This window comes from Plecotus auritus (genome assembly GCF_963455305.1).
Source record: "Plecotus auritus genome assembly, chromosome: 4".
Taxonomy (NCBI): Eukaryota; Metazoa; Chordata; class Mammalia; order Chiroptera; family Vespertilionidae; genus Plecotus; species Plecotus auritus.
In genome coordinates, this window is record NC_137775.1 from 186,810,272 (window position 1) to 186,837,064 (window position 26,793).

A 26,793-nucleotide genomic window follows, 5' to 3' on the forward strand; every position below is an offset into this window, starting at 1 on the left:
CCTTAGAATACTGTGCTAGATAACTCTGTACTTTTTTTTTTTAATATGCTTTTTATTGATTTCAGAGAGGAAAGAGAGAGAGATAGAAACACCAGTGATGAGAGCAAATCACTGATTGGCTGCCTCCTGCACACCCCCTACTAGGGATCGAGCCCACAATCCCAGCAGGTGTCCTGACTGGGAATCAAACCCATGACCTCCTGGTTTATGGGTTGATGCTCAACCACTGAGCAACACCACCTGGGCATATATTGTTTACTTTCTGAAGGAATAATCTTGGTGGAGTCAAAGCACTTTGGAACTGTACAGGCATTTAGAATTTCCCCGGTGAAATCATGGTTACTTTTTCTGAATAGCATCCAACAATGTGGTGTTTTCTGTAGGAGCGGGAGTCAAGCCGTTTCTGGAGCGCTTCGGAGAGCGCTGTCTAGAACGCAGCAAAGACAGCCCCGCACGGAGCACGCCCCACAGGACCCCCGTGGTCACTCCAAACACCAAGGCCATCCAGGAAAGACTGTTAAAGCAAAACACATCTTCATCTACTACCCACGTAGCGCAGCGGCTCAAGCAGGTGCGTACATCCTACTGCCTTCACATTACCCATGCCACGGTCTCAGCATAGAACTACAGAAATCAAGTCGTGTATTCCCATACCATTCTTTTTGACGGAATAAATAGCATCTTGGTTCTCTGTATTATGTATTTCAAATTAGAAATGCACTTGTCCTGTATTCCTTTATATTGTGACTTTTTTCCTCTTAAAACTGAAGACAAGCAAAGTTAGTAGTGTTTGGATATTATCCTGAAACCTGGTATTGGCTCTTGTGTAAAATGAGCTTTTGATGATTTTAGGAACGTGAAAAAGAACTAGCATGTCTTCGTGGCCGATTTGACAAGGGCAGTTTATGGAGTGCAGAAAAAGGCGAAAGCTCAAGAAGCAAACAACTAGAAACCAAACAGGTAACATAACCCAATAGGCGAGTGATGATGAAAGGAAGCAGGAAAGCTCTGGCTCTCCACGCCAGGCCTCTGGTGGGCGCAAATGAAGTGCTGGGATCGTTTAATCCTGACACTAACCCTGGGAGGTGACACACCTCCCTTTTCTGGGTGAGGGACTAAGCCCCAGGGAGGGAAATCACCCGTGCAAATGGCACCGCTGGTGTGTGGGGAAACCAGGTCTCCTAACCACACCCTCTGACCCCGGCCGCCTCCTTTACCGTCATGTTTATTCTTGGGCCCCGCTCCACAATGGAAGGATCGGCTCAGTGAGTTTGTCTGGCGCTGTGTTTTCAAAGCTGTGATTTACACCTTTGAGAATGAATGAGGTTGCTTTCCATTACCACCACTCATTCTCTCAGTTACTCAGCTAATGTTTGAGTGCCTATTGTATACAAACCCCCAAAGCTCTTTACTCTCCAGGTGCACTCTGCCCATTCTCACTTCTGAAATGCACCTGTCCTGCCTTGCTCTCCTCAAACTTCTTGCTTACCCTTAAGACAGTCTGCAGCACAGTATTTGATGATGTGCTGTGTGTTTGTACATCAAACTGGCTCCTAGCTGTGTGTGCAAGTTACTTAACTCTTCTGTGTCTCAGTTTTCTCATCTGTGAAATGGAGACATTAGTACCGATCCTAGAGAGTTACTGGGAGGATCAGATGAGCAATGATGTGAAGTGTGTAGAATAAAAAGATGACTCACATGTGAAGCTCTATGGCAGTATTCGCTGCTGCTGTTCTTATTTTTACTCTTTGATCACAACCTTTTCAAAAGCAAACAAACAATGAATATTTCTCTTGCATAGCCTTGTAGATAAAGGAATTTTTTTCTCTTCTTTTTCCTTTTCTTTTTTAAAAAAATATGTTTTTATTGATTTTAGAGAGAGAGAGGAAGGGAGATGTAAGGTTTAATCAGAGATGTAAGACTTAATCTGACCGAAGCCAATAAGTTGACCAAGACAAGCAGGGTAAAAGCGAAAAATCGCGTTTATTGAAAGCTCTCGGGTGAGGTCCCGCGGTCCGAAAGCACAGGCCGGGGGAGTCACACTTTATTCACCGGTGGGCTGCACCGGTGGGCTTAGAGAAAATGAATTCAAATTCTAAGCAAGGCTACAAGCAGAACTTCCCTTTTTATTAAAGAGCCAGCCCTATGTGCACTTAGTGGTTATCTCGTTGCTGGCCTTGAAAACAACACAGTTCTATCCAATTAAAAATGCACCTGGCATGGCATTGAAATTATGGGCATATCTAGTCTCTGGCCTACAAGGTCAGACAGCTTAAGTTTATCTTCCTCATTATTCAAGCAGGCTAAAGCAGGCTAGAAAGCAAAGTTTGTAAAGTTCCTGCTTTCCCAGCCCCAGACCTTACAGGAGAGGGATAGAGAGATAGAAATATCGGTGAGAGAGAAACATCTATAGGCTGCCTCTTGCACTTTACCGCCCCCCACTCCCCCCAGGATTGAACCCACAACCCTGGGCATGTGCCCTGACCAGGAATCAATCCAGTGACCTCTTGGTTCATGGGTTGACACTCAACTACTGAACCACATCGGGAAGACCTCTTTTTTCCTTATGATCTGTTTTTGTCCTGTGTTTTTTTGTTGCATTTTATCCACAGAGTAACTGGTAAGTGGAATCTGGAGGTAGGAACTGTCCCTAGTTGTTGTTTTTTGTTAATCCTCACCTAAGGATATTTTTTTCCCCATTGATTTTTAGAGAGAGTGGAAGAGAGTGGGGAGAGACAGAGAAAGAGATTCACCAATTGGTTGCCTCCCTCACGTGCCCCTGATCAGGGCTGGGGCTCGAGCCTGCAATCCAGGTATGTGCCTTTGACTGGAATCGAACCCGGGACCCTTCAGTCTGCGGGCCGATGCTCTAACCATTGAGCAGCCGGCCGGGGGCGTCCCTAGTTTCATGGATGTGGGCTGTGATGAGTGACACGGGGGAGTTGTTTTCTTCACACCTGACTGGCACGTGAATCAGTTTCTCTAAAGCTGAACCTGGTGCAGATTTCTATTCTCCCTTGTCTCCTGGTCTCAATGACTCACATCCTGAGAACCTCCAGAACGCGAACTAGCGCCGAGGGCTCGTGTTCTGGACTGCCGGGCCTTTGACACGCATTGTCTGTTTTGTTCTAAGGAAGCTTATGTAGAGTAATGACTGGTTTGTTTCATTTAATAACACATAAAAAGACAAAAGTCTATTGTTTTGAGGAGTAAAATGTATCTGTTCACTTGCTTTTTGCAGGAAATTCACTCTCAGAACACTCCCCTCAGAAAACATCAAGTTGTTTCAAATGCCCCTTCACGTCCAGTAACAGAAAAGGAAAAGGCGGCAGGAAAGCAGACTCCAGCACAGCCCGCCAGCCCAGAGCCCGCAGGTCGGCGCTTCCTTCCCTACTTCACTGCCCTGGAGCTCTCGGTCCACCGGAGTTCTGGAAACTGGGTTGGAGTCAGAAACGCTGCTCTAGTGTAAAAAGGCAGACCTGTTCCTTCATGTCCTCCACTTTTTCACTTCTGGCCACCCTATGCTTCTCTCACTCCTCTTTCCAGAGAATTCAGCCTCTTGACGCGAGTGTGAATACTGCGACTTGTAATATGTGTTGAACTATGAGTTAGGTGTGCATGCTCTTTAAGTCAGCTTCTCTGCAAGTGTTTGCTAGTTGGAACCAGTGTGCAAAGATGTGCTGTGTGCAAAGAGATGATTGTAGCCGCGTGGAATGGTAATCCATGACCTAAGTGGCAGTCAGCAGAAGCTTTAAATAAATTGTGCTAAATCCATGTAGTCACACGTGTCCCTGCTGGACTGGGGCTTCTGAAGTTTTGTTGACTGGAAGTGGTGAGAGTGGCTTCTTCTTGTTCCTGATCTTGGAGGGAGAGCTTTCAGTACTTCCCAGAGGATAGTGTTAGCTGTGGGCTTTTCACAGAGAGGGCCGTTTCCTTCCGTTGCTACTTTTTTTAAGTGTGTGTGTGTTTTTTTTTTTAATATATCTTTATTGCTGAAAGTATTACAGACGTCCCCTTGTCTCCCCTATTGACCCTCTCCTACCTGCACCCTTTTTAAGTGTTTTTATCGGCACTTTTTAAAAAAGTAAAAAACAAATTGCAGAACAGCATGAGAGTGTGGCCACCTGCTGATAAAATAAAAGGCTACTCACATAGCTCACCACAGGGGGAAACTGCAGGAGCAAACCATAACCTGGTCTATGGGTGTCCCTTCCTCTTGGAGAGAGACATGGGGAGGTAGGAGAGGGCAGGTGTTTGGGGGTACTCTCTGTACATTTCTAAATTTGAAATGCAGTTTTGTAATTAAAAAAAAAAAAAAGATACAGAAGATTCTATAACCAAAAAGTTTTGGGTTCTTATAATATTAATGTGGTTTTCCCTAAAACTTTTTTAGGTTTCACTGGATGTGAAATGACGAAGTCTAGCCCCTTGAAAATAACATTGTTTTTGGAAGAGGAAAAGTCTTTAAAAGTAACATCAGACCCAAAGGTTGAGCAGCAGACAGGTTGGTTTTTATTCTTATTTCTTACTAGCACTGAACGTATGAGAAATAATATAATAGTAGAAGCACATATTCCACTATATGCTGTTCTATGTTTCTTAAAAAAATTATTTTTAAATTGATTTCAGAGAGGAAGGGAGAGGGAGAGAGAGATAGAAACAGTGATATGAGAGAACCATTGATCAGCTGCCTCCTGCACGCCCCCTACTGGGGATCAAGCTCACAACCCGGGCATGTGGCCTGACCAGGAATTGAACCTTGACCTCCTGATTCATCGGTCCATGCTCAACCACTGAGCCACGCCAGCCACGCCAGTGTTGTATATTTCTAAGTGGCTTGTGGTTTTATAGTACTCTGTCTCTCTCTTTTTTCACTATGAAGAAGTACTCTAGCCTCCAGAGATAGAGGACTGAGACAGTTATCTTTAGGTTACGGACCCTGTGAAAACGTGGTCGAGCCTACCCTCACCTGTCACAGGGGAGGGAGTGCGCTGCCTGGCACCTCCATGTACTGGCGGGGAGCTAGTGGCCCTGAAGGCACCTGTGAATCCTGCCCTAGGTGACCCTAATGTGTCCTGCTGGTGACCCCGCCTCCAAGGGCAGCTCCCACCATAGAAGAGTCATTTGAAAGAACAATGTATACGTCTGGAGCTTTGGGCTCTAATCCCGAGTCCTTACTTAATAATCTTGCTCACCCCCAAAGCACTGGATCAGCTTTTGATCATTTCCACTTTTATTGGTAAGAAAACATTACTAGAAATTTGAAAATAAATTTGGTGTCATATGTTAGTAAATTTTATTATTATTTTTTGTTTAGGAGGTGCTTTTCATCAGGGCTTTCCCTCGCTTATTTAGTAAGCATGTGAATGTTAGATCTTTTCTGCTCTCCCTCTAATTTTTCAAGGCCTGGATCACAGCATCCACTTATTGAAATATCTTCCAGAAGTGGTACGTGAAATTGAGATGAGCGTGGACGACGAGGATGACATCAATAGTTCGAAAGTGATTAACGACATCTTCAGTGATGTCCTGCAGGAAGGCGAGCTAGATGCGGCCAGGAGCCCAGAGCAGCTGGGCCAGGCGGGAGCCGAGAGCGGGGAGGACCAGGAGGATGCCCTGAATATCTCCTCGATGTCGCTGCTTGCTCCGCTGGCACAGACAGTCGGCGTGGTAAGTCCAGAGGTAAGAAAAGAGGAGCCAGGCTCGGGACATAAAGAAACCAAGTAGCATTGGGGTCCCCTTTTGTTTCAGTAGGTACATGGGGATTTAGAACTCTGGAGCCAGGGGGAGTCTGCAAACCTGACTTTAATGCTCTTGAAAGAGATCTTAAAAGTCTTCCGTGGTTCCTTTGACCTTAGATAGAATCCAAACTAACATGGGTTAAAGGCCAGGCATTGGGGCCCAAATCCTGGCTCTGGCATTTCCTGATGTTTATTGGTCAGATCATAGAACCTCTGTCACATCCACTCATCTGTTAAATGCGGTTAAAAATAGTACCTGCATCTTGCGGTTGATGTGAATATTAAGACATGTTAATATATTGGTACTTAGCACCAGACAGATAACTAACATTTATGAGAGCGAACTATATTATTAGCTATCACCCTATATTGAAAAACTGCAGCTTTGTTTGGAAATTGATTCAATTAGGACTGTTTCTAAAGAGGGTTATGAATGTAGGTTTTAGCTATCTTTCAACTTTTATTTATTCTTTAGAAATTTGGTTTAGTTTGTTTTGTTTTTACGATGAATCAGTTGACTTGTGCGATATTTCCTCATATAGAGAAGAATTCATTCAGTTCCTCAGAATTAATGGCATCCATAAAACCTATTAATACCCATTGCTTCCCTGCAGAGTTTCGCTTCCTCGCCTAGATTGGAACTGAAGGGCAGTAGCACACATGATGAGAGTCCAAAACCAGGGAAGTTCCAGAGAACCCGTGTCCCGCGGGCCGAGTCTGGCGATAGCATTGGTTCTGAGGATCGTGACCTTCTTTACAGGTGAGAACATTTGGGGGAGGCTTTCACTCACTAAGGGTCATGGTTTCGATTGATACAACAAGTTGGATTCCTTGTAATTACGTTACTAATAGTGAACTTGCAAAAAACTTGGGAATCACTCGTGTCAGCTTCTCTTTGGCCCAGTGACATTTCCCTTCTGGGGAAGTGTTCTGCTGACATGTTGCAGCATCAGTATCCAGTTCTGCTGACATGCTGAATAAAAGACAGTGCTAGCGTGTTGCTGGATTTCTAACAGAGTGTAACTGTTTCCTGAAGCATCGATGCGTACAGATCTCAGAGAATCAAAGAAACAGACCGTCCTTCAATTAAGCAGATTGTTCGGAAGGAAGATGCTACTTCAAAATCGGAGGGAAAAAAGAATGCTGAAGAAAAGAGCGTCTTTCCTTGTCAGGTTAACGTCAAGCAGAAAATGCAGGTGTGTACTTCCATGGACGGGGTCTGCGGCGTATCTTTCACGAGACTGAGCGTGAGCACGAGGCCCAGCCTTTCCATCCCTGTGCCCTGAGGGCTTGGGACCGTGTCTGACGCCTGACACCCTGACCTCAGCAGTTGCTCTTGAATTCAGTTTAATTGGAGAAAGGCTCTCTTTATTAGAAAAGTTGGAAGCTTGTTTGATATTATTGAAATATTTATTTTTAAACATGTTTGTCCTAAATATCCTTAAAGTGTAACTATAAATTACATGATGGTGAAATGTGCACCTTATTTTGTTCTTAAATGTTCTTTTACTCTAAGGAAAACATTACAAAATTACACCATACATGTAATTTAAATGAAATGAGTCAGATAATCTCTGTCTCTAGACTGGGATGCATTTGAAGGCATGCAGTTGTGCAGAGTATGCTGAGAATGAATATATGAATATATTTACATCCCCACACTCTCTGTATCTACCTATCTATCTGTAGCTAAAAAAGGGTGTGAATTTGTTGGACATGGCCCCAATTATAATTTTAGTAAGTATGAGTTGAAAGTCTTTTCGTAAGGAAGAATGTTGATAGTGTAATTATTACAGTATGTTAAATGCTCCTGGTGCAGCCCTAGCCGGTTTGGCTCAGTGAATAGAGCATCAACCTGCGGACTGAAGGGTCCAGGTTCAATTCTGGTCAAGAGCATGTACCTTGGTTGCGGGCACATCCCCAGTAGGGAGTGTGCAGGAGGCAGCTGATCAATGTTTCTCTCTCATCGATGTTTCTCACTCTCTATCCCTCTCCCTTCCTCTCTGTAAAAATCAGTAAATATATTTTAAATAAATAAATAAATAAATAAATGCTCCTGGTGCGGAGTCTAGAAACTTGAATGGTGAAACTAACATTTGGACTTTCTGGAAATTTTGGGAATTATAGAATCAGATTGGTTATAAGCCAAGTTTCAGTAAGTGAAAGTGGTGACTGAGAGTGTGGGTTTTCTCTCCTCTCGTGGGTCTCACCAGGAAATCAACAATGAGATCAACCTGCAGCAGACGGTGATCTACCAGGCCAGCCAGGCCCTGAACTGCTGTGTGGACGAGGAGCACGGGAAAGGGTCCCTGGAAGAAGCCGAGGCGGAAAGGCTGCTTCTGATCGCAAGTGCGTGAGACCCAGGCAGTCCCAGCAGGGTCAGCCAGGAAACACTCACTTCACCTCGAATGGGCTGACACTCTAATTGTAGGGACAGGGCCTTTTCTGATAACCTGGTTCAGTCCATCTACCTTTTGTTCTGGATAACGTCTGGGGACACCCGCCATGCAAAAGGAGATGTAGTTTGCAAGAAAGGACAAAAGAAAGGGAAAGCATTTGAAGGCATGCAGTTGTGCAGAGTATGCTGAGAATGAATATATGGATATATTTGCATCCCCACACTCTCTGTACCTACCTATCTATCTGTAGCTAAACAGGGGTGTGAATTTTGTTGTGTGTATGTATGTGTGGGGATGAATGGTGGAAAGATTATACCGCACAAGAAAACTGACCAATAGTGGAAGCATTAAATTATTGGAACTTGGTAAACAGATGACCAATTAAGGTTTTTCCCAACCACCTACCACCTGTTTCTATAAAGAAAGTTACTGATTTTGTCTTTGGGCTTCTGTACTGTTGCCACATAATTGGTCTCATGTAGAAACAGTTGCAACTTTTAATATTTGAAATATTAACTTGCATCGTTTTACATAGCTGAGAAGAGAACACTTTTGATTGACGAGCTGAATAAGCTGAAGAGTGAAGGACCTCAGAGGAAGAATAAGGCTGGTCTCCTCTCCCAAAGTGAATTTGTCCCGTCCAGAGGGTCCGTCACTTTGTCAGAAATCCGTTTGCCTCTCAAGGCAGATTTTGTCTGCAGCACAGCTCAGAAACCAGGTGCGGACATTTCTATTTGCCTGCCTTCTAGGTCGTATGTGTGATAGGAACCTCGCCTAGCTTGGAATTGTGTAAATGGGGACCATTGGAGACATGCATGAAGCCGCAAAGCTCGTGTCTTGGGTCTTTAGATCCCTTTGCGAAGATGTGTGTAAGAATAACCAGGGACAGTTCTCACGGGAGCTCACTGCTCCACCTAATAACAGACAAAGCTCTGACGGAAAGTAAGGCTAGTTAAACGTAATTTTGAACATAAATCATTTTCCTGAGATGAGTTATCCTGACATAGGAATCAGTTTCATTAATTTTATTGTGGAAAGTATTTGGGGCATTTAAATGACTCATTTTACTTACTTTATTCTATGTGAGATTCATCCCGTTATAGAAATTTGTTCTATAAATTCTGAATTTATGGAATTTGGGCGAGTGAAGAGCCCACAGTGGATATACTTGTATTGAACTTTTATTCCCTTTGCCCCTCTAGATTGAATAAGTAAACTTTTCTCAACGACATCTTCCCCTAAAAGTCGTTATAAGCACAGTGGGTAAAGGAGAATGTGGCACTAGGATCTGAAGACAGGCAGGGTGATTATAGCAAGCTTAAGAAAAGGAACGTTTTATTGAAGTCCGGATGCTTTTTAAGGTTTCTTTAAGTTTTTGTGTGAGACATTCTCTTTGAGAGAGAGGAGGCCTGGACTAGGTGAGAAGTGAGTTTGAGGTGTGGGGAAAGTAAAGAGGGGACCTTACAAGGTTTGAGCATTTTGGCAGGAAAGAGGTGACCTAAGTTCTAATTCTTGCTGTTGTCCGATTTTGGTGGGCTATGGGCAGAAATCTGTTGGTCATTTAATGTGTACCTTGAAATCTGTGGTTCTTTAATGACAGATAGTGAAGAAATAGTTGATGTTTTCATTAGAATTTATCTGAGGAACTTTCACAAGTATAGTATTTTGATCTCAGTTTTGAAATGTAGTACATACTGAGATACATACTCAGGTACATACCATTGAGTTGTACACTATTAGCTCGAGAACTAGGGGTCACTAGGTAAAACGCGAAGCCAGCAGAATTTGAGGGTGTGGAGTGAAGTTATTGTAATTCCCATAGTGGGAAAGCCTGTGATGAGGCTTATTCTAGAATTATGACCATCTGCTTATGTCTTACTTACCTTTGTGTCTGGAAAGTTGATTTTAGAAAATTTTCAATGAATTTTATGTAAATCAGTGCAGTATTCCTTTATTCCTCCGGTCTTCAGAATGCTGGTTACCTAAATCCGATTCTGCTTGATCTGATTCTGTGATGTGATTCCTTCCTGCAGATGCAGCAACTTACTCCTTCCTGATCATCCTGAAGGCAGGCGCCGAGAACATGGTGGCCACCCCGCTGGCAAGCACTGCCACCTCTCTGAACGGCGATGCCCTGACCTTCCCCACCACGTACACTCTGTGAGTACAGGAGGCGGCCGGCCGGCGGCGCGCCTTTCCCTTCAGTAGTTAACGCAGTCTGAGCACACAGGTGGGCTTGTAACCTGTCAGGTGCAGAATGGTCACTCTCTTTATGTGGACACATAACTCAGTTTCCAGTTTGTTGGTTTAACTCTTCTGTTTCTGACATTTCTTTCCATTGGGTAGCACGTTGCTTCCACGTGACTGTAGGTGTTTAACGTTTTGAAGTATTTTAAAATGTGTTTGTGTATAGATATACATACGCCTATAAAAATACCAATCATAATTTTTTATGTATGCTTTAAATCTCATTACGTACTTAATATTCAATCTCAGTGAGAGAACATATTTAGTGTCACAGACTTATTTTGAAACAAGTCAAAATTAAGTTTGAAAAAAGTTATCCTTATTATTGAAGATCTTGAGTTGTAAATTACTAAAGAAGATATTTCACTTGTATTAGAGGAAAAAATGGACTGTTCTTACCAATTTTTATTTTCGTAAGTGGTTGATAGCTATTGTCTTCAGTTGAAACGCAGTGTCTTTTGCTCTCAGAGTCTTTTACGAGTCTGGTGGCATCATCCTGGGCCGTGGCTTGGTATTTTCCTTATAGTTTCAATGCTTTGTGTTTTCAGGGAAGATGTGTCCAATGACTTTGAAATCAGTATTGAAGTTTACAGCTTGGTAAGCAGTTAAAGCTCTCTAAAATAACTACTAGTATGTTGTCTTAAAGGTGACAGATTTAAACTAGTTATGCTTTGGATTTGTGTATTAGGTGCAAAAGAAAGATCCCTCAGTGCCAGATAAGAAGAAAAAGGCATACAAATCTAAGGTGAGGATGAAAGAAACCCAGTAAATTATAATAATCAGAAACCACAGATCCAATACCAGTTTCCATATGTATAATTTTTAATGATTATCAAGTTTTTGGACCATTTTTATGCCCCAAATTTCAGGTACTGCATTTCATAGGTTTGAACACTGACATAAACTTATAATCCTAAGTATAGCTCCTCATGGGCCCGGCTTGATGAATCTGTTCTCTGCTCTTTGACAGCTACTTGTATTCCCCTTGGCCTTTCCCAGCCGTCCCTGGAGCCTGGTCTCTACGTCCTCTGCACCAGGGCTTAGCAGAGGCGTGGGGACAGGACTCCAGCTGGCTTCTCCTTCTTCCTGCTCTTCGCTCTTCGGTTCTTTTTCAAGCCATCATTCAAAAGAATTTTATTTAGCTTAAACAGAGAAAGAGTGACAGTATGGGTAATACCTTAATAAAAGACTCAAGTATATCCATATTTAAGGATTATTTTCTATGTGGAAGTGTCTTAAGATTGGTTATTTTTAAACTCTAAATCATAATGCTTAATAGAAAATACTCTGATGTTTTCTTTTAGGCTATCACTCCAAAGCGACTTCTCACATCTAGAACTACAGTAAGTAGAATTTTTAAAAATTGAGCCTCCTCGTGAAATCTTCATGTTACACGTATGATTGTGAATTGGTTAACCATTTCTACACCCTTAGCACTTTGGAAATCTTTAAAATATACTACTGGGGTGGGGGAACCTCATATTTATGAGAAAAAAATGTGTTCTGAAATGTAGGTCTTGCAGTGTTAAAAAAGAGTTTTGTATTTTATATTCAAATCTTTATATCTGATAAAGAAAATAACTTGTTTCTTCTTCACACCCTTTTTCAGAAAAGCAGCCTTCATTCTTCAGGTGAGTGGACCGTGAACCGTCAGAAGCACCGGGATGAGGAAAAGCGCTAACTAACATTGCACCCTCGCACGCGCAGCCGTCTCGGCTGATGGGTGGTTAGAGTCTCCCTGGAAAGACACTTTCTGGTGGCTTAGCGCCGCGTGAGGTTCTGTGCGGTCGCCGTTGTCAGGTGCCACACATCTCCCAGGCCCTGGCAGCAGCGCCCGCGACCCCGGCCGTGTGACCCCGTTGGCCTTGCTGACCGTGGCTGGCGTGGAGTCACGTCAGAGAAGCATCTCCTAGCACGGTGGGAGCTGGGGGTCCCGTAAGCCGGGGGGGCCTTCTAGAAGGCTTGAGGCAGGGGTTCGGGTTGAGGTGGTTTCACTCACTCCTTTGGGCTTGTGGTCTCCTTGTCACAAGAGTGACTAGGAAGCCCGGTGCAGCATCGTCTGTGCTGCTGCGTACGCCCCCAGGGCTCCCCAGCAGGCTGATGTCGTCGTGGTGGGTGAGGTGAGGAGTGAGTCACACTTAGGGAAGGCGCCCCGAACTAAGCCCCGGCCCCTCTCTCTCCAGTGATGGCCAGCCCGGGCGGGCTCCACGCTGTGCGCACGAGCAACTTCATCCTTGTTGGGTCTTACATGCTGTCCTTACCTTCAGTGGGAAGCACCAAGTTCGCTCTGGACAAGGTAACCCGCATGTATTTATGTGTTTGTTTTTAGAAAAGTCAGGTCAGTGGAAATGCCCCAGTACTTTCAAGTATTAAAATCTTTGACTTAAAGTGTGTGTTCTTAGAACTGTACATTTTAACGAGGCATTGGTGTACCTACATGACATATTTTTTGATGTTGGAAATACTTTTCCCTTGTATCTTAACAGTTAAATCCTGAAAGTACTGCGTGCTGGTTTATTCTAAATGTCAGTTCTGATTAAAGAAGCATTACTTTTTTTAAGATTTATTTTTCAATTACAGTTGACGTACAATATTATATTAGTTTCTGGTGTACAACGTAGCGATTAGACATCTAGATACCTGATGAAGTGACCCCCTGATAAGTCCAGTACCCGTCTAAAGCCATACATGGTTATTACAACATTATTGACAGTATTCCCTGTGCTGTACTTTACACCCCTGTGACTATTTTTATTAACTGGACCTATTACTTCTTGCTCTTAGATGTTAAGCTTACAGTTTTAAACATAGTCACTTGCCCATTGAAACCCATATTTCAAAATGAATAGTAGTTTATAGATTTAGTGTTTTTAAAAAAATATATATTTTTATTGATTTCAGAGTGGAAGGGAGAGGGAGAGAGAGTTAGAAACATCAATGATGAGAGGGAATCATCAATTGGCTGCCTCCTGCATGCCCCACACTGGGGATCGAGCCCACAACCTGGGCATGTGCCCTGACCGGAATTGAACCTGGGACCCTTCAGTTCGCAGGCCAAGCTCTATCCACTGAGCCAATCCGGCTAGGGCTATAGATTTAGTTTTGATAAGATAGGGAAAGATAGGTTAATTTCTTAGACAAGTACCCATGAATCTAAGGGAGTTCCTTCCCACACGTTCCTCCCCAAGTTTAAAGCATCAGCATTCAGATCTGCGTAATATCACCGAGTGCTTTTCACCATAATGTGGTATGACTAAACTTTATTAGCTATCAAGACCATTTTAAGGAATGAGAGAACTAGAAGTAAACTTTAATTCTTGGGTTGACCCCTGCTTCATAATTCAGGGGAATTATTAAATATTATAAGAGATTTTGTAGTTAGAATATAGAGATGCAGTATTACACATTAGGAGGCCTAGTTAGTGCTGGCCCTGCTAGGAATTTCCTCTTTACCAGTGAGCAAAGGCACTGCATTTCCCATAGCTTTAGAATCCCATGAAATCTTTCTTGTAGTTGATAGACTATATTTGAAATTTTGATTATTGTTAATGCATAAGTATGTATTTTAACATGTTAATTTAAAAGATTCTTGTATCTTTTTACTTAGTGACTCAGCTAGTTTAACAAATTGAGTGATCCTGGGTTTTTTTTTCTCTTTGTCTTTTATTTTGTTTGTTTTAGATAAATTTTGATGTAAAAGAGCGAGAGCTACTGGGCTATTTGTTCCAGGAAAAGGTTGCAATTTTTTCTTTGCTTGAAACTAACAAGCTTAAAGATCAATCCTTAAGTTTTGGCCTATATGTGTTTGTTTCACTAACCACTCTTGTGCCTTCTGGGTTATTTTGAATAATTAAGGACGTTATTTACATTATTCTTAAGTTTCTTGCAGTTGGCCATCTTTACTCTGTTCTCTGTTTTTTTCATGCATATTTGGTGTTGGGTTTCCTCCTACATTCTTTTTTCATGTTTTAATTCATTCAGATTCTGTAGTCACTTCAACGTTGATTTTCTGGGTACTAAAATAACAAATTAAATTTATTGAAGATTGTTTACCTCCCATATATTGAAAGAGCTATCGGTGATGCTTTAAGTAGAAAACTATTTTGGTCACAATTGGCAATAGGTATATTGCTATGTAGATGATACTTTGTTTATAATTTTTAAATTAAAATGAATTTAACATTAAAATTATACTAAGTAAAATCATGTATTTTAGATTTTTAAAAGGATTTTTAATGTCCTTGTGAAGATCAATTGCAAGCATTTTGTGGGTATTTAGAAATGCTAATTTATAAAATGCTGGACAGTATTATTTTATTTTATTTATTATTAAAACAAGATTTGCAGATTAAACGTAAGAACTGGGATTCTGTGAACTCGGATTCCTTACTCGCTGTTGTCTCTCACAAAGCCAATTTCTACAATTTCTTTTGTGAGAGATTTCATTAATCTCTAAAATGGAGGGGATTTCAGTAACACGCTAAATATAGAATGTTTGCTTTTTGAAATTTTTTTGGTCTGTCATTTTAATTCAAAATGTCACAAAATATGTCTATTCTCTTAATTCTTTTGAATTCATAACTTAAATAGGCAACCATGTGATTGAGTGCGAAATCATTTTATTTAATTGGTTGTCTCTCATACTCTAAAGTCTCTTTCACATACAACACAATTTTGATGTCAGATTTGTCCCAAATGTACTTTTGTAAGTGCCAGGGGAAAGCAAATATTTGTTCCAATTGTTTGTAGTTGATATAAAAGAATATTTAAAATAGTTATGTTTAGGTGTTCTTTAAATTGGTGGGAAAAATGGAAGACCTTTTATACTCATAATTACTTTATTTAATTAATTTTGAAAGAGTAAGCAAATGTCCCATATCTTACCAGATACTATCGGTACAAGGGAGTGTTGGCCTATTTTACTGGTGCCTTGACCAGTAATACAACAGTTATCTCTGAGATCCTTCAGAATAGAATTACCTTTGAGGTTAATCCAGACTGTTTGCTCTAGAGATTTAGGGCACCACTAACAGGAGAGTACCTTCTTAGTTGAGGTTACAGATATCTGATGTGAAGTCTGGCATCCTGGAATTCAAATTGTGAATCTCAGTGAGTCACAGACTCTCAAGGACTTTCTTTTCTTTGAATAACCAATCCCAAAATAGTCATAGGTTTTTTGTTGTTTTAAAAAAATACTCACAGGTTTTATTACATATTTTGGATAAAGGGAGACGGACATCCCACAGCTCATGTTCTTACTTAAAGAAACTTCATAGATATTTCTGCTTTCCAGGAAGCAGAGATGTCAGTTTAAACGGCTTTAGGACAACCAGTTAGCATTGTAGAATTTGGAGGTCACAGGAAGAGTGGTTAGGGGTCTGGTGCGCACAGAAGTGTTCTGGTGTGTGCCTTTGGCCTGGTGTAATGATTAATGGTGTCCCCTTCTCTCAGAAATATCCCAGTGTTATAAAGATTACACAGTCGCCCTGGTTATAGGTTACATTTTATAGTTCTTAACAGTATTCTTAAAATACCCTTTTGTTCAACAGAAAACACAATAGGCTCATACATTTTCATATCTCTCCAAACTCAACAGGGGGTAGTAACATCGACTCTTTTGTGAATATGCTCAATTCACTCTTTCAGAGCAAGCTTCTAACCAAGAACATTGTCTACTTCCACAGTTGTAGAGTAAGAGGGACCATTTTCCTTTTCTCTCTCCGAGATTCTTTTTACCAGCAGCATTCTGCAAAACAATGGAATTCTTTTTCTTAGCATTGAGAGGCTAAGGAACTTAAAACTGACCACATGGAAAAGAAAAAGGCAGGGAATTTATAACAAATAAAATAACGAGATATGTGATGTTTTGATTCTACATTATGGTTCCCTTTTAAATCCAGAAACTTCGAGGTTTGTCTAATGGAATTAATCCATTTAAATCTATACTTTTTGGCCAAGAGAAGATTCAATTGTTGGAAACTAACCTTACAATTAAAACTTTAAAATTTAGACTGTGCCCTAAGTTGGTTTGGCTCAGTGATGAGAGTGTCAGCCCAAGGACTGAAGGGTCCTGGGTTTGATTCTGATCAAGGGCACGTACCTCGGTTGCAGGCTCGATCCCTTGTCTCTCTCACATTGATGTTTCTCTCTCTCTCTCCCCTTCCCTTCCACTCTCTTTTTAAAAAAATTGTTTAGACTGAACTAAGATTATTCCAACTAGGAGATCATTCTTTTTCACTGGACAGGAGGAATGACAGATATTAACATCATTCTTTGTTAATGTCAATAAATATATGTATGTTAACCATTTTACTCTAATGACTCAACCTCTCCAATTGAATTTCTCATGTTTGTTATAATCTTTAAATTCTAAATCTTTTAAAATTCTTACATATACTAACTAGTAATATGTTGATAAGAATGATACATTTACAAATATTTATGTGAATGTTTATTTTTAAAAATTTTTAGTAAATTTATTGGGGTAACATTGGTTAATAACGGATTTCAGGTATACAACTTTATATTAGGACATCTGTATACTCTATTGTGTGAATGTTTTCCATGCTAGATAAACAGCAGGATTTTATTTGGGAAAAAATATCAATCCTCCCAAATTCTAACTAGTAAGAACAACATAGCCTCAATTTAGGCATTTAATTCTTGTTTTGACAATTTATGTTTCCTGTATTTTAAAGCTACATATTAGGTCTGTGAACATTTAAGATTATTATATTTTCTTGATGAATTATTCACTTTATCTCTGATAATCTTTATCTTAAAGTCTACTAGTATTTTATCTGCTATTAATAGCTACAACAACTTTCTCATTATTAGTGTTTGTATGTTATATCTTTTTCCATCCTTTATTCTCAAAACGTCTGTGTCCATATTTGTCAAATTTGTCTATAAATGTATTTTATGGTCATATTTTGTTATTTGGTGTGGCAATCTTTTGTCTTTTCATTGGGGTGTTTAGGCCATTTATATTTAATGCAGTACCAATATGGTTGGGCTTAGTCTACCACAAGACCAGGCAAACTTTTAGCCTGCAGGTTAAATCTGGCTCATGGCTTGTTTTGTTTGTTTTTTAAATTGCCCCTGCAATACCTAGTCCACTTTCTACCTCTATGAACTTGGCTACTTCAGTTATATATGTGGTATATACATCCAGGTATATATGTGGAACCAGGAAGTATCTGTCCTTCTGCGACTGGCTTATTTCACTTAGCATAATGTACTCAAGGCTCATCCGTATTATAGCATCTGACAGAATTTCCTTTTTTATGGCTAAATAATTCCATTGTATCTATATACCATATTTATTTTTTCTTTTTTTCAATAAAAAACTCTGGGTATTTATTTGCCCAAACAGTGTTCTTTTAGCAAACATTTGTTGAATGCCTGGGTATGATTTGGCAGTCGGATATGGGAACAACCAATAAAAAGACACAATAGTCAACCTCAAGAATCTGCTATGTACGGGTGTGGGGCTGTGGGTTAGGACACATAAGAAAAGATGCACAGGGGAATTTCAAAGCCTAAAAGACAAACTTTAGAGTAGTTTTTATACTCAGAAATGGGGAAGAAGGAGAAGACTGCACCACATTTCCAGTATCCGTTCATCTGTTGATGGGCATTTAGGTTGTTTTCACCTCTAGGGTATTATGAAGATGCTATAATGAACCCGGGAGTGCAAATATCCCTTTCAGGACCCGATTTCAATTCTTTTGGATAAATTCCCAGAAGTGGGATTGTTCGATTATATAGCATTTCTATCTTTAATTTTTTGAGGAATCTACATACTGAAAAGTTTTGAATTTTGATGAAGCCTAATTTCTCTGATTTTTTTCTGTTGTTGCTCCTGCATTTGGTATCATATCTGAGAATGTTGCCAAATTCATGATCATTTAATATTTACCTTTATGTTTTTTTCTGACTTCAGATTTTATTAGTAGTTCTCATATGTAGGTCATTGATTAATTTTGAGTTAATTTTTGATATATGATATGAGTAGGGATCCAACTTCATTCTTTTGCATGTGGATATCCAGTTTCCCAACCCCACTTGTGAAAAGATTGCTCTTTCTTTATTGAATGGTTTTGGTACCCTATTGAAAATCAGTTGGCTATAAGAAGTATGGGTTTATTTCTGAACTTGTAGTTCTATTCTTGTCTCTTCGTCTGTTCTTATGCCAATACCACACTGTTTTAACTATGGTAGCTTTGAAGTAAGCTTTGCAGTTGGGAAGTATGGTTCTTCCAGCTTTGTTTTTCTTTTTTAAGATTGTTTTGCTTGTTTGGGACCTCTTGCAATTTCGTATGAATTTGAGGATCAGCGTTTTAAATCTGCAGTTCACTGCTCTTTACTTCTGAGTAATATTTTGTTGTATTACTCTGTCAGTTGGTTTATCCAGTCTCCTGTTGAGTGTATTGATGGAGAATGGATAAGCACCCGTGTTCCCTTCTTCTCTCTGTGTTTTCTTGATCGTGTTCACTGGGACTAAGGGCTTTGTCTTTACCAGCTCTGATTTGAATGTGTTTATTCCTCAAAAGCACTTGTTGCTGAGGAACCAGTGGCTTTTTGGCCACTCGGTTTATATTCCCGCTTTAGAAAGCAGTGTGTTTTCACGGCACAATGCTCTCTGTTCACGATTAAACTCTCATCAAGAAAAGTGCCATTTTGGAAGTGTTTTGCAAGTAATTTACTGTCTTTCTTCACAGGTGCCCTTTTTATCTCCTTTGGAAGGTCATATTTATTTAAAAATAAAATGTCAAGTGAATTCAAGTGTTGAAGAAAAAGGTTTTCTAGTAAGTAATCTATATGTATTTTCTTTTTGTTTGTTTTGTGAAGGTTAGACTTGATTTCTCATAGGCAAGAAAGCCCGTATGATTCAATAGTAAATGGGTTCAGCAAAGACTTTTTGCATATCCATTACATGCCAATGACTGTGCTGGTGTGGGAATGTACTAGGCCACAAAAGTAACCCCTCTGCTCAGGAGATTTTAGTGTAGCTGGGAGAAGCACAAGTGGACAGGTAAGTACGATAGATACAAGGCTATCATGGGCGAAAGCACGGAGTGCGTGCACGTTAACGAACTGGTGGTAAGGGACGTGAGGAATAGGAGTGCGAGCAACTCTTTGAAACAGAGTTTGGCTGCAGGTGGGTAAGTAGAGTGTGGTACTTGACAGGATCTTTAGGATAAAAGAAGGATTTCTTTGACATTTTATTAGGCTCAACTTGAGTCTTCAAATACAAATGGGTAGCTTTTAATAGGGTTGGAGATTGAGGCAGTTCAGGAAGAATTCCTGGGATAAATAAGATCATGAGAGAGACAAAATCAAGCCCAAACCACAGTACGTGGTCACAGGGTTGATTTTGTACAAAATTACATTTTTTCTGTTACCGGAGGAGAAACGTGCGTGTGAAGAATATGTGGACGGTGCGTGTGGTGCAAGAAGTAGGGAAAGTTCAGTAGCTTCAGTTTGCTCTGTGAAGCAAGAACCTGAATGAGACAAAGCATTCGCAGTGGCTGTGAAAGGTGCAGAGAGAGAAGCCGGCTTGCCTGGCAAGCCCTCGTGGCCAAGCCAACGGTAAACCCGGCTTCCCTGCTGGCTTTTCTCGTGCAAACCCAGCAGGTGGCATAGTAGTCTTGGAAAAGCCTGTCTAGAAATCCTTGGGTTGAAGGCAGTGTTTACTTACTGACCTTTTAATGTAAATATTTCCATATTTTATTAGAGACACCGCTATCCAGTCTCCTACTGACAGTGACTGACGGACTCTGGCAGCTGGTTCATTTACATATAATGTCTGAGCGCTTAACTAGTTATATTCTTCAGGCTTATCCTCACGAAAGGGCTCAGGACTGTCCCAAATAACTTCTGTCCCCTGTCTAATCAATGCATTTTAATGACCTCTGCCCTCTATAAAGAGCAGAGGTGGGCCCAGCTGGTGTGACTCAGTGGTTGAGCATCGACCTATGAATCAGGAGGTCATAGTACATGCCTGGGTCAGGGCACATGCCCGGATTGTGGGCACGATCCCCAGGTGGGGCGTGCAGGAGGCAGTCGATCAATAATTCTCTCTCATCTTTGATGTTTTATCTCTTTCCCTCTCCCTTCCTCTCTGAAATCAATAAAAATATATTTAAAAAAAATAGAGGTGGTAATTGAAATTTAAGGTGTTCAGTTTCCCTTCCTGACAGCTGGAAGGAGGAAATGACCAGCCAAAGAGGCTTGGTAAGTGGTTCTGTGGTCCTCCTCCAGCTCCGTCTAGACTGATGAGCAGCAGGGGGAGGGCACTCTGGACGCCTAGAAGGTCCCCGGTCTGCGGTCTGCGCTGTGCTGGTGTTGTCATTGGCTTTCCTTGGCCCTTAGTTTTCTCAGCTATAAAAAGCAAACGCTGTCCCCTTGTCATTCCTCTCTGATTAGAGTAGAGCATAATGACAGCGGTGTTACCCTTCTCCACCATTCCCCTGGTCTGTCTGTCACCTTTATGATGTGAAAGGTGGACAGAAACACAGACGGGCGCTGGGGGGTCATTCGTGCTACCTTTGTCCAGGAGGCTGAAATAAGATGCTTAGTCCCTGGGGTGGCTGTGTGCAGGTGTTGCCTAGGAAACCAGGCCTTGGGGAGGAGAGAGGGTAAACTGGGGAAAAGAAAAAAAAAGGTGGGGTGAGAGAGCATATGGTTGGAGTCAGCTAATGAATTTGAGCTAATTAATTAAGCTAATAAATTTGAGGTTTTATTCTATCATGGAGACATTTCTTCACACAGAGTAATTTCCCTCCAGGGCCAGAGATTGCACTGCTAACTCAAGCCACCTTTTGGTAAAATTACACAAATTAGTGGATGGAGGAGACGCTCTCTCCCACTATTGTTTGGTGTGGGGCTTCATTGAACCATTTCAAGGTGGAAAATTCTCAGTGCATTTTGAAATCACAACGATACCTTTGGATTATCTCTGTTAGGGCCAGCCGAGTGTGCCCACTGTTCGTGTCCATACCGTTTCCTTAGAGCTCAGGCTCATGGGTCTCCATGCTGTCCATGGGCGCTTTGCACCGCAGCGGCGGCGGGTGGATGGTTATGAAGGAGCCACACAATCCACATCTCTACGCGCTGCCCCTCACACAGAAAGCCTGCCCATCCCTGGTCAGGGCACTGGGGCATTTCACCTTGCTTTGTTTCTTAATATAATGCGTCTAAATGAATTCTTTTCTTAAATTAACAGTGAGGACTTACATAAATTAGGGCTCCATTACGGCTAAAAAACAGTGGGGGTGGGGAAGCAGCGCCTACTTAGACTGTTTAAGAAAAAGCACTTCCATGGAAAAGCCCCACGGGTTATTAGTTACCTGTTTGACTCTTTGCCGGTCCCGTTTTGTTGTACCAAATAGAAATTAAGTGCCAGTCTTCTGCATTCCCTCTACGTAAGAAGCTATCATTCGTCTTTTTCAATAAATAAGGCATGACATTCCAAATCCCTTTACTTTCCAACGCTTGAAGTATTCTTCTCTTATTTAAGGAGCATTTTTTAAAAAGTCTGATATTCGGTAGAGGCACTTACTTGGGGTTAATACGCGGAGGTTCTTAAGTGCTAAATGCTTGTAGATGCTGCTGGACATCTGGGCACGTGTCTGGGTGTGAGCGGCCAGTGATTCTCACCACCGAGGATGAGACATGATGGGAGTCACGCAGGGAGATTGCGCAGCGGGACATACTCCAGTACAGTGACCTTTAGCCAATGGGATTAACAGTTGTCTGACCCCCAAGTGGTTAAGCCAGGATCTCACTCACTTTTCCAGACCATATTTGAAGATGTGAGTGGGTTTGGTGCCTGGCATCGCAGATGGTGTATTCTGTCTGGAAACTGTATCTCTTACTGGACGTACCCCGATGACGAGAAACGGAAGGTAAGGCTGAGGGTGCAGGTCGGTGGGAAGGCCCTGACCTGTCTACACGTGCTGTTTCACTAAGTGCTCCCTCAGGCCTCCCCCCACCCGCTCCCCTGGGAGTTTGTTCACTAGGCCATCGAAAATGTGCTTGTCGCAAAGCGTGTGTGTGTGTGTGTGTGTGTGTGTGTGTGTGTGTGTGTTTGTGAGCAGAAATTTTATATTTCATCCATTCTCTGTGATTTGACCACTCTTAAAATACTGTAAGGCATACACTGAGTGGCCAGATTATTATGATCTCTGAACGCATAATATCTGGCCACTCAGTATGTGTGTGTGTGTGTGTGTGTGTGTGTGTGTGTGTATTAGAGGCCTGGTGCATGAATTTGTGCATGGGTGGGGTCCGTCCTGCCTGGCCAGGGGGAGGGAACATGGGCGGTTGGCCGGCCTGCCTGCTTGTCGAACTCCTGGTCGAGGGGACAATTTGCATATTAGCCTTTTATTATATAAGATATACACTGAGTGGCCAGATTATTATGCGTTCAGAGATCATAATAATCTGGCCACTCAGTGTATATTTGTCTTTCTTCCTAGAATGTTTTATAATATTTTTAATTGACATTTTTAGTCAAAAATATATTAAATTTACTTTAGTATTATTGTAGCCATGTGAATTCTATATAAAACTTATTGTGAACTATTTAGGACGGTCAAAGGCATATAGATAATGTCCATCATCCTTTGTGTTCAGTCCAGCTGAAGCCCCCGTGTGCCTCTCCCCTACAGAGGCGACCCTATGCTGAAATGCTGAAATGCTTATTTAATTTGTATTATATGTGTACATATTCCTAAGCAATATGTTACTGCAGCTGCATATTTCAAACATATGTACGTAGTGGTCTGCAGGTTGATTTTTTGACTCAGGGTGGTTTGTGGAATAGTCTGGGCTGACGTGTGCAGCTCTGGGCTGTGGTGCTCCACTGTCCGGCCTTCTCCTTGGGGGATCATGACAATATTTACAGATGAGATGCACGTCTAGGCCTCTGTTTACAGAGAGGGAGGGAGGGATGGCCGTGGACAGAAGGTGGCTGAGTGTGTTTCTAATTGTTAAAGTGGGTTGATGGTGCATGGGGCTTCATTAGATTGCTTTGTTTTTAATTTTGTATCTCTCAAGGTTTCCATACAGAGTTTATTTTTTTAAGTTGGCTAAGAGCTCCAGTTTACATCTTTTATTATTAAGAAACAATAATATACAGGATGAAATGGCTTTTTAAATTTATACAAACTTAAATACTGCTTAATGCTGACTTAAATGGTCTTGTTTACTTTCTGCTAACACTTTTAAAAAATTTTTATTTTTAAAGAATCCCATAGGAAGGATAAATCTGGCCAATTGTACCAGTCGTCAGATAGAACCAGCCAACAGAGAATTTTGCGCAAGACGTAACACTTTTGAATTAATTACTGTCCGACCACAAAGAGAAGATGACCGAGAGACGCTTGTCAGCCAGTGCAGGGACACACTCTGTGTCACCAAGTAAGTATTGGGCTGCCGATAGTTCTGCCAACACAGTAACTAACTGCCCATATGCTCTTACCAGTGTAAGAAATACCAGGGTCATCCTTGTCTTTAGGGGGTACAGGCTTAATAAGAACACAAAACACACACAGTAAGCGAACAATCTAGTAACTAAATTAGTGTAGTGAAGAAAAGCTTACCATCCTATACAATAAAAGCCTAATATGCTAAGTGTCTGACTGTTCGACCAGTCGCTGTGACACACACTGACCACCAGGGGGCAGACACACTGACCGGTAGGTTAGCTTGCTGCTGGGGTCTGGCTGATTGGGACTGGGTGAATGGATAACATATAAAATTAACAATATAAGCTTATTGTTAAGAATCTAAGATTCATTTGCTTGGATACCCAAGAGAAGCCTAAGGCCAACTTCAACGTACACAGTTGTGATTAGGGACGAAAGTTTGAGTTTGACACAGTCTATTAATGAGGCCGTAGCTGGGCATTGCAGACGGGGGTGGATGGAGCTGCTCCAGGCGTTTCTGATGTGGGATTAAAAATGGCTCCGGTAGGGGACCCGTTCCCTGGAAATACTTGGTGTCTAGGTTACTTCACATTAACTCAGTGGAACTCCTCCCTCCTTTCCTTTGGGGGCTTCTCTGCAGCAGTGGCGTAAGACAGGACAGGACAGGACAGGGGGCACAGTGGGTTTACAGTCATTTGTCCGGGGCCAGTCCGTGGGGGAACCAGCCAAAATTCAGTGCCCAAGTGGTTCCTGACCACAGCAGCCCATGTTAACCCTTTTTCACGTAGACTTACCTTTACCTACTAATAAGCCCTCCCAGACTTCTTCTTGGCCTTCTCCTTGGCCTTGGCCTTCTCCTTGGCCTTCTCCTGCAGCAGAAACAGCCAGGTCCCATGTGGCTCCCACGACTGTACTTTCTTTGTTTTCTCATTATAACATCACTAGAGGCCCGGTTCACGACATTTGTGCACTGGGCGGGGGGTGGCCTCAGCCCGGCCTGCGCCTTCTTGCCGTCCGGGACCCCTCAGGAGGTGTCCGCCTGCTGGCTTAGGCCTGCTCCCCGCAGGGAACGGGCCTAAGCCAGCAGTTGGACATCCCCTGAGGGGTCCTTAACGCTGCTGTGGAGGTGGGAGAGGCTCCCGCCACTGCCCCTGCGCTTACCAGCTGTGAGCCCGGCTTCTGGCTGAGCGGCACTCCCCATGTGGGAGCGCACTGACCACCAGGGGGCAGCTCCTGTGTTGAGTGTCTACCCCCTGGTGGTCAGTGCTCACTATAGCGACCGGTCGTTCCACTGTTTGGTCAATTTGCATATTAGCCTTTTATTATATAGGATTGTGATTTGAGCGGACCCTTTGTTACTCATGCATTTGAGACTGGAAGGCTCTCACTTCTTGGTGGCTTCTCAGAACCGTTTGGATCATACATTTTGTTAAAAATATAAACATTTTATCATTCTGCATTCTCCTTTGTCTCAACTATTTCTACACAGGGCCTTTTATCTAATTGTTTCTCATTTTAAAAATTGTACTTGAAGCATCTTCCTATGGGGCTCTCAATTAGCATCCATTTACAGAGAATACAGAGGAACTCATTTTACTGGTTTGTTGAGGCTTTCCCCCAAGTAAGGGTGCGGGGCCGTGTGGAAGGGGCAGAAGAGCTCTGAGCAGCTGCTGGTTTGCTCCCACAGGCACTGGCTGTCCGCAGACACCAAGGAAGAGCGGGACCTCTGGATGCAGAAGCTCAATCAGGTTCTTGTGGACATTCGCCTCTGGCAGCCTGACGCCTGCTACAAGCCTCTCGGGAAGCCCTGAGCGGGCCGTTCCCGCGCTCAGCGGTGGCTTTGAGCTATGTCATACATGTGTCTTAAGAGCGGCCGATATGCTGAGTGCATTTTATGCTTTAAAAACGAAAGGGTATGTGCCAATATTCACTACATATTATGCAGTATTTATGTCTTTTGTATGTAAAACTTCAACTGATTTGTCATTCATAAATGCCGGGAGGAAAATTCATAATTGATTTTGCTAAATCTTAATCTAAAAGCCTCATTTCCTAGAAACCTGATTATTCAGTTATTCATGATAAAATGTTTGTTTTTAAGTAAGAAATTGTAAGTTGTCTTTTTGGAGCTGTGGGTCTCGGCGCAGAGGGGTGTTCGGGAGTTAGAGTCACTCTTTGGCCCCATATGTCTTCCTGTGGGCTGTGGGCCTTTATTGGATGTATCTTGTTACTGTCGCACTGAAAACATTTCTAAGGGACTTCACAGAAACGTTTTTAATAATGGAGGCAAGGGCTTTTTCAAAGAGCAAATGGATATTCGTTTAAAGCTGAGGCTTCTTCGAACAGGAGATGCGGACTTAGGGATATTGTGTGTGATTTGGGGGTAAGATGTTTTATTTAGAAGACTTAATAATCACATGGTTTACATTTGCTGTTACTGAAGATGCTGCATGGTACACATTTTCATACAATGTAGGCTTTCAAAAGCAATTATTTTTGCTGTATAGCTAACAGATTCCTCAAATATACTTGGCATGTTAGTTTCCTCCTGTTCCTGTAACAAGAACAAATGTACATTGAAGAATTTTTATATAAGAAAGTAAACTTCACAAGCTGCTGTGGACTAATACTTGGCTTGCCAAAGCTCTTGACTTTTTACTTTTCATGTCATATATGACAGTGTCTAGAAATCCGTTATGAAATCTGTTGAAAAACTATTAAGTAACGTTATTTCTTTAAAAGCCTAACACTTTATTTTTGTGTTATAAAATATTGTAAAGCATGGTCTCAAACTTTTAAGCACACTTTGAGTTTCTTCTCTAAATTGTTAAAGTTATTGATGGTCTCATTTATAAACACTAAATCCTGTCACCTGTCATTTTACCTCTTATTCATTTGAATGTGTTTTTCTTATGTGTATTATAAAATGTGTTTTATGGTCGCTTACCTAAATAAATACTTGCAAATGGC

At 41.7% G+C, this 26,793-nt stretch overlaps 1 protein-coding gene across 8 annotated transcripts in view; it reads left to right on the forward strand.

Annotated features, from left to right (window-relative positions):
* Nucleotides 1-26,793, forward strand: part of ANLN (anillin, actin binding protein) — a 38,482-nt gene extending 11,689 nt beyond the window's left edge. Inside the window, exons 6-25 of one of the 8 annotated variants that reach the window (XM_080666034.1) lie at nt 384-571; nt 853-960; nt 3,242-3,374; nt 4,394-4,504; nt 5,405-5,670; nt 6,356-6,501; nt 6,778-6,937; nt 7,955-8,090; nt 8,676-8,858; nt 10,174-10,300; nt 10,936-10,984; nt 11,076-11,132; nt 11,692-11,730; nt 11,997-12,018; nt 12,571-12,683; nt 14,069-14,122; nt 19,111-19,197; nt 22,192-22,299; nt 23,643-23,815; nt 25,511-26,793. In XM_080666034.1, coding sequence (XP_080522160.1) covers nt 384-571; nt 853-960; nt 3,242-3,374; nt 4,394-4,504; nt 5,405-5,670; nt 6,356-6,501; nt 6,778-6,937; nt 7,955-8,090; nt 8,676-8,858; nt 10,174-10,300; nt 10,936-10,984; nt 11,076-11,132; nt 11,692-11,730; nt 11,997-12,018; nt 12,571-12,683; nt 14,069-14,122; nt 19,111-19,197; nt 22,192-22,299; nt 23,643-23,815; nt 25,511-25,634 — 2,384 coding nt within the window. In that variant the 3' untranslated portion in view covers nt 25,635-26,793. Of the gene's footprint in view, nt 1-383; nt 572-852; nt 961-3,241; nt 3,375-4,393; nt 4,505-5,404; nt 5,683-6,355; nt 6,502-6,777; nt 6,938-7,954; nt 8,091-8,675; nt 8,859-10,173; nt 10,301-10,935; nt 10,985-11,075; nt 11,133-11,691; nt 11,731-11,996; nt 12,019-12,570; nt 12,684-14,068; nt 14,123-19,110; nt 19,198-22,191; nt 22,300-23,642; nt 23,816-25,510 lie in introns of all 8 variants that reach the window. The other 7 variants (XM_080666033.1, XM_080666036.1, XM_080666035.1 and 4 more) reach the window with 7 other exon arrangements.